At 33.6% G+C, this 14748-nt stretch overlaps 2 protein-coding genes across 2 annotated transcripts in view; one reads left to right on the top strand and one right to left on the bottom strand.

Moving 5' to 3' along the window:
- spega (striated muscle enriched protein kinase a) overlaps nucleotides 1–12671 on the bottom strand; it is an 85970-nt gene extending 73299 nt beyond the window's left edge. The window contains 1 exon segment of the mRNA XM_042512895.1: nucleotides 12567–12671. The gene's annotated coding sequence lies outside the window, so the exon portion shown is untranslated.
- On the top strand, nucleotides 1252–5098 carry LOC121963088 (L-rhamnose-binding lectin SML-like). The gene is made up of 8 exons (XM_042513456.1): nucleotides 1252–1282; nucleotides 1409–1441; nucleotides 2393–2446; nucleotides 2602–2740; nucleotides 3134–3249; nucleotides 3381–3431; nucleotides 4405–4531; nucleotides 4987–5098. The coding sequence occupies exons 1-8, from the start codon at nucleotides 1252–1254 to the stop codon at nucleotides 5096–5098; spliced, it is 663 nt and encodes a 220-aa protein (XP_042369390.1).
- Nucleotides 12672–14748: the final 2077 nt, after the last annotated feature.

Here is a 14748-nt window from a genome sequence, read left to right as displayed (position 1 = left end):
ACACTGTTTTTCTGATTGTCAACAAAGAGAAGAGATCAAACAATGAATCGATGTCACCCATATCTCCTCTCCTCTGTGCCATAGAGCTCCATAATTGCACTAGAGGAACAAATGCACTTATGACTGTACAGAAAAAGAACTCGTAGATGGAGGTTGAACCTTTCATGACATTTGATGTTTTCAAAAACCATAAAGCACTTTCTCAGACATGCTGGTCAGTGCATTCTGTGAAACTCCTCAAGCTACACACAATATTTGGATTTTAAATATTTAGATAACCTTAAGACACAAAATGACAAGTCATGTCATCTCGCGACCTATGTAAACTAAACAAAAAATGTCAAACCTTTCACAACATTTGTTTTTTGCTCCTGTTTTTAACAGGGTAAAGTTAAAGATCTAAGACTGTTTAATGCACACAAAAAATAATTTCTCTCAAATCTTGGTCCCAAATTTGTGGTCCAAATTCATGTTAGTGAGCACTTCTTTTCGAAGATAATTCATCTGCCTGACAGGTTTGGCTTATCAAGATGCTTTTTAAACTGCATCATTACAATACAAGTGTGCTATGGGAGGACCACAATAAAAGAGACTCTTAAATGTGCACTTTACCCTAAAGCCACCCTAAAGTGGCTGTGAGGCTGGTTGGATATACTGTAAAAAGGAGAAGTGCCCATTAACATGGGTTTAAACTAATTTCTGACTAACATTTGAGAGAAATTATTCTTTTGTCTGCATAGAAAAAGTCTTACATCTTTAAATAAAACCTGTAAAAAATGGGAGCAAAACAAAAGTGTTGCTGTGACGAAGTAAAGTCCCAAGTCCTAAACTTAAAGTTTCGAGTCCTACACAAGTCATAATGTGCTCTTCACCAAATGTAAGGTCATAATAACATATTCAATTTACAAAAGTCTGAAATACCTTTTTAAAAATTGCATGTATATGTTAAAACAAGGAATGGGAGAAGTATCAAAGATTTTAAGTCACAAGGTTCAAGTCCTGTCAGGAAGTCAGGAGTCATTGGTGTTAGGTCAGGTAACTCCACACCTCTGATACACAAACACAAACACAAACACACACACAGACACGTGTCCAATAACTAAATATTATGCAGTCTGTGTATCCCTCAGGGCTGTTTACCATTGATTTTCAGGACCCCCATGCTTGTGTTTGTTATTGAAACAAAAGACGAAGAAATTGTATAAAAAGCCGAGGTCTGCTTGCTAGTCATCACTTGCTGTGGCTGACAAGATGCCTTCTGCAAAATTGACAATCACTGTCTGTGAGTACACAACCTATTGTTGTCTTAAATGCTTTTTAACTGTGAAGGTAACTTCAATATGCAACCACAGTATGTTTTGCATCCTTTACATGATCACGAATAATTTTTTACTGTTTTATCTTTTAGTCCTGGCTGCAATTTGGTGTTGGACAGCTAAGGGTAAACTATTACGATTTCTATTATTTATTTTCCTCTGATTTCCTTTCTTTATTTACTTTTTTTTGTGCCTTTAAAACTTTATTTTACACTTTTTTTTGTTTGTTCAACTTTTTGTTGTGAACGGTCATGATTTCTTTATCTCTCACAAACTATTCAGTCTGCTTTTGTTCTATAAACTTAATTCTGTAAACAGCTATTCATAATTTATTGTTAGTTTGAGTTTTATAATTTCTAGTTAAAAAAACTATCCAGTAATCGACAAAAAAAGAAAGAAAAGTAAAGCTACATGAAAGCCCTGAGAGACAAGGTGAAAAAAAACTTGTTGGGAACATTAGACAGCAACAATTATACAATACAATACCTATAGATAAATAAGGGAGCCCTGAAAAATATCCTGGATACATAAAAAATGTATCTAAACATTGTCTTAGTAAATGATGTTAATGACCCTTACTGAGGTAGATGATACCAAGAATTGGAGTTTAAAAACTATTAAAAATACTCTTAAGCAAGCTTAAAAAATACAGACTTTTTTTTTCTAAAGACAAAGATGAAAAAAAAAACAATCTATGTAGCACCGTCAATCAAAATAGCTTGAATAATTAATTAAGAAAAGTATCCGAAGGAAAAGTATATCTGCAAAATATATACAAAACAAGCATAAAAGTGTCTTTTCAACAGCTCCTGGGACTAACCATAGACAGTCAATTCAACTTACTTCTACTTTCTCACCCAAAGTTGCACCCATAATCATTTTAAAAGTAGCCCCCAGAGAAATGAGGTGGTTGAAATGTTGCATATTGTTTACAGTGACAGGCATTAGTCATGCAGCAGGAATATTATTATTTATTCATTTAAAAGTAAATGCAAAATTGAAAATAAAAATTATAAAATGACTGAAGGATACTGAGAAAATACATTTGTAAATGTTATTTATACTTTTTGTTACAGGAGAGTTCTACACTGATGTGGCCTGTCCTGGTGTCAACAGCGAGCTGAAATGCCGTATGTATCCTATTATTTATTGAGATTTTAAGAGAATGTATAATCAGTTTTTTCTCACTACCTTTATTCTCTCAGTCTTAAGCTCTCCGCTTCACTCTTCGATCATCATCCATTGTTACGAGTTGCTTTATAATCTTTGTTTTGTGTATGTTCAGCTGAAGGACAAGAGATTACCGTATTTTCAATGGAGTATGGCGCAAAGAGCTCTGTTGACTGTTCTGCCAGAGACCAACCTGCCATGTACCCAAAATGGAAATGCATCCACTGGTCCATGTTAGGATGGGTCCAGTCCATGTAAGGGTTTTGCTATTTTGTTCTTTATTTAACTTTATTATTATATATTTAATATAAATGCATACAGAGGAACAATAAAATAATTTAGTTTTATTTATTTTATATAATAAAATAAAATGATTGCAAAAACGGGTGTCGCAGACTCACAGAAATTTGTTTTTTCTTCCTTCCTGCCCCATCAATCATCTCATGACCCCTAAAATTTATCCTGTGACCCCTTCCAGGGGGCTTGACCTCTAGTTTTTAGAGACATTATCAATTGCAAAATCATAACAATAATAATAATTATAATAATAACAGTAGTCAATTATAAAATTGCCTATATGGACATTTTTTTGTGCATGAAATAATCTCTTCTGTGAAAAATCTTGACATTTTCTAATATTTCATAAGCTGCGATGGCATGCAACGCTGCCGACTGCCAAAACCCCATCCCGACATGTTAACGTGCGATCGCTCAGAAGAAAACTTCATTCAAATCAGCTACATGTGTTACACAAAAAGTCCTGGTGAGTATTTTTTAGCCCTACAGAGGACTTGCTGACGTACAGCAGCACAATTCTGCAGATACCACTGAAGATGTTAAGATGATTTAAGGATTGAAATTATGAACTGACCTTGTCTCCTAATGTTTGAACAGATAGGCGCAAAGTTGTTTTTTGCGAAAATCAAAGAGCAACCCTCAAGTGTGGTAAGAATGTGTCTTTTTTTCTGGCATTATGGAAATGTTTGGATGGTAGAAAAGATTAGCCTTCTCTCCATTAGGTTTTTTAAAATATAAAAATACGTATAGTCATCTTCCTTTGGATCTGAATTTTTCGAGTGCTGGCTCAAATTCTGCACCCATAAGTGCCCTCACTTTCACAATAAAACAAACCACATATGAACAACTGGGGAGCAGCGTGCTCGCTGAATGTTATTGGACCGAAGTTCAGCCGAGTCAGCTGTTTTACACGCTCATTGCCATGGGATGGGGTGCTGTTCACAGCACTGCCTGCGGTGAAGATAGGCAGTGCTTTAAAAAAATAAAATTAGAAAAGTAAAAAGTAGAAGAAATATATCTAATAATTAAGACAAACAAAAAAAAAAAAAAACAAAGAGGAAAAAATCACAACTAGTAAACAAACAAATGACCTGGAAAAATGTGCTTAAACAATAATAATAATAATAATAATAATAATAATAATAATAATAATAATGGAAAATATTATTAAATATATAAGTAAGTTATTATAGAATTTGTTTTTGGACATTCCCAAGCATTTTAGAAAATAATTTTCTAAATCTATTCTCTTCAATTTGTGGAACACTTTAATACTTGTGAAGGCGTGAAGGACAATTTTTATTTACAAAGCAAATCCCCTTCCAAGGAGCCCCCCATGTTGTTTCTACAGTAGTCCATAATGGACAAACCAAACACTAGCTCTAGATAGGAGCACCTATGTTTTTGCATCGCTCACTATAGTTCTCCTACATACCCTACTCCTACAAAGTTTCAGTTTTGCAAACTCAACGCCACTAAATCCGTCACACTGGACCATGGTATTTGTGTGAGATGACATTTTAATGAGTTGATTAAGAAGTTGCATCAACTGCTAACTGGCTGACAGTAGTTCTGTTCTGTTTTATAACATATTTTGTCTTCATTTTTGTGTCACCCTCAGACAGAGGACGCCGACTTATGATTACAAGCACCAAATTTGGCCGTTTTGACGAGAACACCTGCACCAAGGGGAGACCTTCAAAAATGACCTTCTGTTCAAGTCCCGACAATGGATACATTAAAAAAAGGTGAGTGTGTGAGACGAAAGACTTTTGCCTTTTTCTTTCTGAGTGTTAAGCACAGTAAAGTTGGCTTACTGAAGTTGCTAAAACTTAAAAAGACTGATTTTATTACATTTGTCATCTTAAGTTAAGTTATAACATCCTAACAAAATTAAGTAAATATGGCTAAATTTAAAGTAAACTTAACAATTACATATAAAGTCAATGTAAATTAAGACTGATAGCTATATTTACTTACATTTTTCAAGGCAATTTTTAAAGTAAAATAAACTTGCTAGATACACATTTACAGTGTAAGTACTGGTAATAATTATAATCTTTATTGCATTGTTACTGTTGGTATGTCAAAGTGGCTGATTTAGTTTTTTAAGGTAAACTGAATTTGTGGTTTGTTTCTACATTAATGGTTTGTTTCTACATGAATAACTCTCTTTGCTTTTTAAAAAAAAATGTACCCTCAGGTGCGAGGGCATGGGAAGTTGCTCGTTTGTTCCCAATGCTAGAACTCTTGGAAAACCTAGTTACTGTGATCATCTTCCCAAGTACGCTCTTGTGGAATACCTTTGTCTGTGATTGGTAAGCCTTAAAACAAACACATGTACTGCACACAGTTTTAAAAACTTGTTATGTGACACCTGAAGAAGTTTTCTTGTAACTTTTAGGAGATCTGCTTCTGATAACAGCGTCCCAGAGAAGACTGACTTCAGTTCATCCACAGACTTCATCCAAACACATTTCAACAAAGATGTGATGTGATGAATTATTAAAAGACTGCAGCTCATGATTGTGTTATTATCTTTTTTGAGATAATCATATATGCATTGGTACATTCAGCTTCCCCTGAGCTACCACCTTATCGTGGTGGAGGGGGGTTGCGTGTCCCAATGATTTCATTTTTTTTTTTTTTTTGCTTATTGTGCAGCTGTACTTTTGGGAAACATATTTTGCAATGCACATTCTTTATACTTGAATATGTGCTTTCCATCAATGTCATTCGCTGTGAACCAAAATCACTTTGTAGGTTATTTAAGATTAGGGGTGGGGGAAAAATCGATACAGCATGGTATCACAATATTTTTGTGTGGCAATATCACATTGACACACAGATGCAAGTATCTTTTTTCTTATATAAATTACTCATATTACAAATAAAAACTAAACGTTTGGTATGCTATGAGAATGCTAATATCAAAATCTTTTTCTGATCACTAAATAAGATTTGCCACAATAACAATGACTGAAGTGACCGAAAAACTATCTTAACAATTGAGTTTTCTTTAGGGGGACATCATTTGCCGTCGAAGGTTAACAAATCGCAGTATATCACAATATATGTTACCACAATACAAAGCATATCATTCAACATTTAAAACTGCAAAAATATCATATCATGAGTCAAATTAATTTAAAAAAACTCTACAATTGAGGACAAGACTAATTTTCTTATACATATCATTCAGTGCATACACTAAAACTCCTCAGGCAGCACATCATATTTGGATATCAAACATTTAGATAACATCATGAGACACTATGTCATCTATTTATAATAATATAGTATATACACACACATGTCTGGAAATTAAATTCTGTACTGTATGCACTGTACTGTCTATACCCTGCAGGGCTCTTCATTGTTGGTTTTCGAAACTCCTCTACTTATGGATGTGTGCACATTTAAACCAGGAGAAATTGTATAAGAAGCCAGGTTCTGCTGTTTGATCATAATTCACAACGGCTGACAAAATGCTGTCTGCAAGACTGACAATCATCGCCTGTGAGTTCCCAACCTGCTGTTGTCTTAAATGCTTTTTTAAGTCACCTTGTTCAATTTACATTTTGTTTTTGTTCTTGTTTTTTTTCCTTAGCCCTTTATTTGCTGCACAGGGTGGTTAAAGTGTGATAGAGGAAAAATGTCTGCAATAATGAAATAGCAGGCAGAATTTTAAATATAAAATGGGATCTCAGATATTTTTCTATGATTTCAAAATTACAATAGCTTTTAGAAGTTTTTAAAACTGTACTGTAACAATTGTCATTATCTATTTTGTATTTATCATTTCATGAAGGTTATTTGTTATTCTGAGTGACACATCTCGTTAAGTCATTTTTGATTTAATGAAGAAATGTCACCAACACATGAGATACATAAAGAGAAGGATATGTGAAATAATATGATGAAAATAAAACATAAAAAGTGACAAAAATAAAATAATATATCTAATTTTTTTTATTAATATTTCAGTCCTGGCTGCAACCTGGGTTCGACTGCTTATGGTAAAAATTACAATTTCTATTATTTCTTTTCCCCTTATTCCCATCCTTTATTTACACCATTCAAATAATTTTTGTTGTGATTTTTGACAACTGATGCACTAACTTGCACAGTATTTTGCTTCAGGTGAACACCACTATGATGTGGCGTGTCCTGGAGTAAATAGCGAGCTGCACTGCCGTATGTATTCATTTATATTTTAACATATGACAAAATCCATTTACTCCACCACCTTCTTTCCTCTCCTCTCCTACCATCACCCGATGTTACTATTTTGCCTTATGACCCATGTTTTGTGTATATTCAGCTGAAGGACAAGTGATTGAAGTGCTGGCCATGAATTATGGTGAGAAGAGTTCTCTGCTGACTGCGTTGCTAGAGACCACCCTGGCAAGGTCTTAGACGAAGAGAAAGTCTGCTTACACCCAATGATGATTGGATGGGTCCAGTTCATGTAAGAGTTTCTCTATTCTGTGCCGTATGTGGCAACTAAGTTAGTAAACAACTAAAAGTGAGCATATTTTACAAAAGGAAAATGACAAATGGGTTTTATTTTGAGATGGAAGCGTTTTAAATCATCTATTATCGAACATTTTCCAAAACTTTGGATATTAATCAATGCAGTAGTTTGCTTTTTCTTCTTTCCTGCCTCATCAATTATTTTATGAGCCCTCAGATTTATCCTGTGGACCCTTGGAGGGGGCTTGATCTCTAATTTTTAAAGAGAAATTTTTAACTGCACAATTAACCCTTTGAAACCTCAGCCAACTGGCTTAGTATCTGTAAGAAAAATGTGATGGTGATGAGCATCTTAATAAGAAATGGCCCAAATATTTGCAAAACAAAGAAAGAAAATTTTAAGAAATTAGATTAAGCAAAAAAGAAGAGACACATAAAAATTAAAAACTAACAAGGAAATGACCTCATTAAAAAACTTAAAAGAAAAGAACAAAACAAATCGTAACATAATTTTGAATGCATGTTATAATAACTATAGTGTTCTGAAAATGTTGAACTATTTTTCTTATATATATATATATATACACACAAATTTCTCTCTCTCTCTCTTCATTTTCTTGTCAACTTTTACTCTTGCAATGTAAAGGAAATTTCTTACCAAGTTGCTCATGCTTTCTGCCCCATGTTTTTGAACGAAATTAGCCAAGTTACTCTGATTTAACATATTTTCATGCTTGTGAAAGGCTTCTGAATGCAGCACAAGAAAATTGATGTCTATCCAGGTTTCAAAGGGTCAAAATGGGAAATTAAAAAAAATTAAATTAAAATTGCCGGTGTGCATACATTCTCTTGCACATAAACAATCTTGTCAGTGCAAAACTTGAACCCTTTCTAATATTCCTCTAGCTGTGACAACATGCAACGCTGCCGACTGCCCAAACCCCATAAGGATATGTTTGAGTGCGATCACGCTGAAAACTTCTTCGTTCAGATCACCTACGACTGTCACCCCAAAAGTCCTGGTGAGTATTTTTAAGCATCACTGACATACAGCAACATAATTCAGCAGTTATCATTGAAAATGTTTGGAAGATTTTAGAATTAAAAGCGAAGATCTGACCTTATTTTCTGATGGTTTTTTTTACAGAGGTGCATACAGAGGTTGTTTGTGAAGGACATGAGAAAACTCTTAAGTGTGGTAAGAATGCATCTTTAATTTTATTTCAGAATGTTGGCTTATCATTTTGTTGCAATTTTAAGCATAAAAATTATTTTGTATAAAATTTAATTTAATTTTTTGTAACAAACAATAGGTGGAGAAAAATAACTGATGATATATCCAGTGTGATACTATCAATGCAATCTAGTGTATCTTTTTAATTAAAATACTTCTGTCAAAAGCCACTTTTGGGATAGACTGCGGAAAATATGAGATGATTGAACTTGTTTCATTGCATTACACTGCAAGATGTTTCTATGACTTGTCTTTCACTGACACAATAACCAAAAAAAAATTAAATAAATCAATTACAAGGGGGCAGAAGTAGAGAATTTCCAGGCCAGGAAAAAAAAGGTTTTTGGATACAACAAGATATTTTTCACATTTTTACAAGTTATTTTCATGCTATTACAAAATGTTTTCATGTTACAGTAAGATTATTTGCTCTAACAATATGTTTTTCATTTTATACAAGGGCACTTTTCTTGTTTTTACAATATATTTTCATGCTAAAACAAGATGCTTTCATGTTATAGAGTTTCTTTGTATTTTTAAGATATTTTCACATTTTTATGAGATATTTATATGCTATAATAATACATTTTTATGTTGTGATATTTTTTAACTTTCAAAAGATATTTTCATGTTATGACAAAATAAATTAATATTACAAAACATTTTCACATTTTTTGGAGATATTTTCAGGTTTTAACAAGATATTTTCTTTACATTTTTTAAGATATTAATTCATTTATTTTTAGCAAGAAAAGTCTCTTTGCTTTCCAACATTAAGATTTTAGTCAAAACGTGTATGACAGCAATTGTCTGACCAGGCAAATCCGTTGACAAATCCGATTTTCAAGGGACACTTGGGCAAGACAGCATAAAATTGGACCTTATAGGAAATGTGTATTATTGTGTTTGCAAATCCTGTCATTTTTTTTACGGTCAATCACTGTAATTTAATGAGGTTTGTGTTCTTAGATAACATTTTAGTGGGTTGATGAAGCTACACCAACTTTTATCTGGTTTATTTTAGCTTAAGTTATTTAAATGACCAATTTCATCTTCATTTTGGTGTCACCTTCAGAGAAGGGAAACCTTCACATTTTGAAGGCCAGTTACGGACGTTTCAACGAGGAAATCTGCACTGAGGAGAAACCTTCGACAATGACCTTCTGTTCAAGTCAGACAGCTGATTATGCCATGCATCACATGTATGTATTGGTTCAAAAAACAAAAGACTATGAGTGGAGGAAAAGGGAATATCATATTGGCTCTAAATAATTGCTTTTCTTAAATACATATTTTCTTTTTGTGCTATAAATGAAGTCATACAGAGTGGTGTTGCTTCTCTGTGTAGGGTTATGACTGGCTGCTTTATTTATTATTTTCACACTAGAATGAATGTTTTAATCAGCTTGTTTTTACATTAATAGCACTTGCGTTTCTTCTGAATTTATCTTCAGGTGTGACGGCGAGCATGAGTGCCATGTTAAAGCCGACAGTGATGTACTGGGAGAACCTATGTTCTGTGATGATCTTCCCAAGTACCTCACTGTGGACTATGTTTGTGAGTGACGGGTAAGTGTTATAATAAACACATGCACTGTGCACAGTTTTACAAACAGTTGAAGCATTTAATGTGTTTTGTGATGCCTGAGGATGTTTTCTTGTAACTTGTAGGAGATTTTCTTCTGACTACAGCAGCCCAGAGAATAGCAGTGACTTCATAATTGGGTTCATCCAATTCATCCACTGGCTTCATCAAAACAAATGTCATAAAGACTGTTATGGGATGAATTATTAAAAGAGAGCATCTAACAATTGTGTTTGTGTCGTTTCTTAGAAAGTTACATCCGCACCAGCAATCAATTCAATGATCTTGTCAAAAGCAGTTCTGATGTTCACTTATGATTTTAAAGTGATTTATTAAGACATCCTGTCAGCCAGATGTGTGATATAAATACCCATGTTTGCTGAAAGAAATTACGTGAATTTGGCTAGGTTTCAAGGGGTTATCAGGTAAATAATTCAGGATTTGAGCAACTTAAGAAGAAATGGCCCAAAAATTAGGAAGAAATTATTAAAAAGTACAAGAAAAATATCTGAAAATTAACACAAAACAAACACATAAAAAACAACAAAAACAAAAAACACAAGGAAGTAAAACACCAACAATGAAAAAACTGATTAAAAATTAACAAATTTCAAATATGTGACTGATTAAAAATATAGGTAAGTTCAGTAAAGATCAGAAGCGCACTCCAATTTGAATTTTTAATTTTGAAACACAGATGTTTGAGGCGTTTATATGGAAATGTTAGGAAAAAAAATACATAAGTGGGGTTAATTATAAGTAACCAAAAACTAACACAACCAGTACATCCCAGCAGGGGGACCCAAACCTTTCCAAGTCAGTTTTTAATGAGGGGTCAAAGGTTATGGGCATTCAATATTCAGCCCTTTTGTTCAGAGATTTCTCTGGATTCTCTGAATCTTTTGTCAATATTATGTATTGTAGGTAGTGAAATTTCTTGCAGTTGTTCATCAATAAGCTACATTTATAGATCTTATAATTATATTTTTAAAACTATATCACAGAAAAAAACTCATTGTTTACCTGTGGAAAGTTCTAAACACATGTTTTTTGAGCATTTCGCAACTCCCGACGTCTTCTGTTGTCCCTCTTTCAACTCTTTTAAACATGTTGCAGTCATCAAAATCCGAAAACGTGCATATTTTACTTAAAACATTAAAATGTATGAGTTTAAATATTACATATATTGTCTTTGTATTGCATTCAACAGAATACAGGTCAGAACATATTTACCAGTCATTACATTCCGTTTGTATTTATGTTTTACGGCGTCCCAACTATCTTGTAATTGAGGTTGTATATTTACAGGTCATTCAAGACAATATAAAGCTACAGTAAATGTGTAAGTGTTGAAGGAATTATAAATAAAAATGTAGTATTGCTCTAGTTTTACCTCAATTAACTATTTTTAAACCTTTTCCTTCATCAACATTATGATTAGACAAAGAGTTAATGTTAAGTTAAGGTTGTTGAAATCAATGTGCATACAGTTTCAGTTAAAATATAAAACAATCAAAATCCATGTGTTTTTTTTTCCAACCATTAAATGTTAGAGGCAAAATATTTTATATTCATAATGTGTTTTGCCCAAAAACATGTCACTGCATTGAACACACGCATCTTGTGATGAAGTACTTTAACGCTCTCTTGTGGTCGAGACAGTAAATTACATCAATTTACAGCTTTCAGCAAAATAAAAGCCCCAGTGATGCACCACTTTCACACACTGACATCTGAGTGCACTCATCTATATTTCATTTTTTTGTGTGATTTTGCAGACTTTTATTTATTTTAATCTTTTTTATGTATTTTTTATAACTTTTTTTTAATGGTGCAATACAAGTGATTGACAAGAGAGCACTTAAAAGCACAAGACAAATGGGGAGAACTAGACAAAAAAAGTAAAAAAATAAATTAATTAAAAAAAGGCCAGAAAGACTAAACAACAAAAAAATAGGTAAGAGACAAAATGTTTGACTTCATCCTTTTCAAACCCTCTTGTGGGTTTTATAAATACAAAAAAACCCATCCATTTTATATTGAATCTCTCCCCTAAGCCAAATCAAAAACATAGCTCCCTCCCCAATGCTTAAAAAAACGCCTGAACTTCCTCCCTTGTTTTGCACCACCCCCTCCCCACTGATAAATAATGAACAGTCCCTCATGTTGAACATCCTCCCAAAATATGCTGGTCTCAATCTCTCGTCTCTTTTTTAGTTGTATATATTCAATGCTTGATTTTAAAGGAAAGCTCTTTATCTGTTTAACAAACACAAAATTTGTCCCTAACAAGCCATTTTTTGCCAATAATTTCTTCATCAAGTGAAGCCCAAAATAATGTTCCTAAGGGCAAATTTACAGCTTACATGCGATTCTTGATATATGAGATTTTTTTTTTGCAATGTCCACTTTTCAAACATGAGGTGGCAATGAAATCATTCTGAACCAATGTGATGCATTTAGGACAACCAGGTGATCCATGTCTTACCTCTTCATCCGCAGTCTTTCCGCGTCTTTCTTCAGGGCATCTATCAAGAGGAAAGACTCTTCTGTTCGCCATGGCCATAGATGTTTCTGACTCTCCAATATCTCTGAATTCTTCTAGGCCCACATGGGAGGAACCTGGTGGGGGACAATGATGCTGAAGTTAGTTATTTTTTGCACTTTCGCAAAATAAAGGTTTCACAATTGTGAAACTTCATTTTAAATAATCTTTCTCTGGGATAACTAGTCCAGATTTGACAGGACTAAGTATGTCCGTTTTTGTTTTGGACCTGGCTCAATGTGGTCACAGTGAAATGTCCCATTGTTTTGCATTGTCTCTCCCTCCTTTTTTTGTGCGTTTTCACAAATAAATGTAAAGTTTGACAAATTTTAAACTGTGTTAAAGACTCACTAGTCTTTCTGGGGTGTCCTGGGTTTCAGATCTGGTCCTGGCTCAATGTGGTCTACATGCAAAATGCAGTGAAATGTCGCGTTTTGTGCATTTCCACAAAAGCAGTAAAGGTTTCAAAAATGTTAAGGTGGGTTTCGGACAGCGTTGAGTCTTTACCGAAAATGTCTAACGTGCATGCACAGCAGTAAAACGTGCAGACAACCAAGCAAAAGTGTGTCAGTAATGCAAGTTAAGGTTCTCATATGGGCAAAACGGAAGCTACGACTCGGAAGCTAACTTCAGCCTTGTTGTGGGAATCGTTGCAGACACTAACTTCACAGCCACGAGCTTACCTTCTGCACGTGCTCCAAGCTCGTCACCATTCAGTATTGTGGGTAGACTTTTACGCAATGTCGTTGTCTAACGATTGAGTCGCGTTAACCCAGAGTGCCGCTAATATAGTTAATAGAAAAACTGTAAATTTAAGATATATGACTCTGTGTTGGCTACACGGCTGAGATGGCGCGTTCAAAACACTTCCTTGTGTACAACCTACGTCACGATGATGTTTGCTTTGACGTCAACTAATGACTGCTGCTGCTGAGCAAAGACGTTTGAAAAGCGGAATTTTTATCACCAAAAATCACATATATTTGGCTACATGTTTATATTCAGACAGTATATTGTATAGTTTATTTTACTATGACTTGTTGGCATACTAGACTATATATTTTCATGGCTTTTTTCGCATACTATACTGTGACGTTTTTGTATATACATTTTGTTTTGCATAACAACCTACGACTTTTTTGTCATAGTCTGCGATGATTTTTTTTTTTTGGAGTGGTGGGGGGGTGTTCTTTACTTGATACTTTGACTTGGCCTACTATAAAATTACATTTTTTGCATACTATATCATGACTTTGACACACTATGATCTTTTTTATGGTTTTTTTTTGCATACTTTACTATGCTGCCCCCCCCAATGTTTTTGCACTCTAAACTATGACTATGTGCACTTTTTTTCAATCAAAGTACATTATGATTTTTTTTGCCATCCCAAACCCAAACTGATGTGTTTTTTCTTGTTTTAACGTCACAGAAAACGTTCTCATTTTCATTTTATTTGACTATAATATGAAAATAATTAACACTGAATCTGAGGTGCACTCACAAAAACGTTTCTGACCTGATCTCCTGAGGTGAAAAATGTTTTAGATAAAATTATTAATCATGGGGCAACATCTATCTCACCTGGTAGAGTGTGTTACCTATATAGGCTGAGGCCCCTTTTATCTACCACTGTCCTGTCAATAAAGGCTACCCCCCCTCCCCCAAAAAAAAAAAAATCTTTTTCTAATAATAATTATGATAATCTGAATGTTAATGATAATCTGAATAATAATAATAATAATAATAATAATGGTAATAATAATCACAATAATAATAATAATAATAATAATAATAATAATGAGAATATGTTTAGTTTTAACACATAAACAACTGCCTATAATGCAAAAGATAAAACCCCATCAAGTACAAAGGAATGTCACAAAATGCTGTATAAGACCTAAATGAGATTCTGATGTTACCAGAACATGGTACCTCAAATGACCTTGTTCTTTTTACCCTTTCTCAGGTTAAACAGAAACAAGCTCAGTGGAGAAAAAAAAATGCAAATGTTCGATTTTTGTATGTTCTAGTTTGTCCCTGAATTAATTTCCATATGCATATTATTTTAATAACAGTTAATATGTCCAGAAGCCAATTTATTTTAATTTGATGCAACAAGTTA

Source organism: Plectropomus leopardus, chromosome 24 (assembly GCF_008729295.1).
Source record: "Plectropomus leopardus isolate mb chromosome 24, YSFRI_Pleo_2.0, whole genome shotgun sequence".
Classification (NCBI taxonomy): domain Eukaryota; kingdom Metazoa; phylum Chordata; class Actinopteri; order Perciformes; family Serranidae; genus Plectropomus; species Plectropomus leopardus.
Note: the sequence above shows the minus strand (reverse complement) of the source record. Positions and strands in the feature narration are given on the sequence as shown.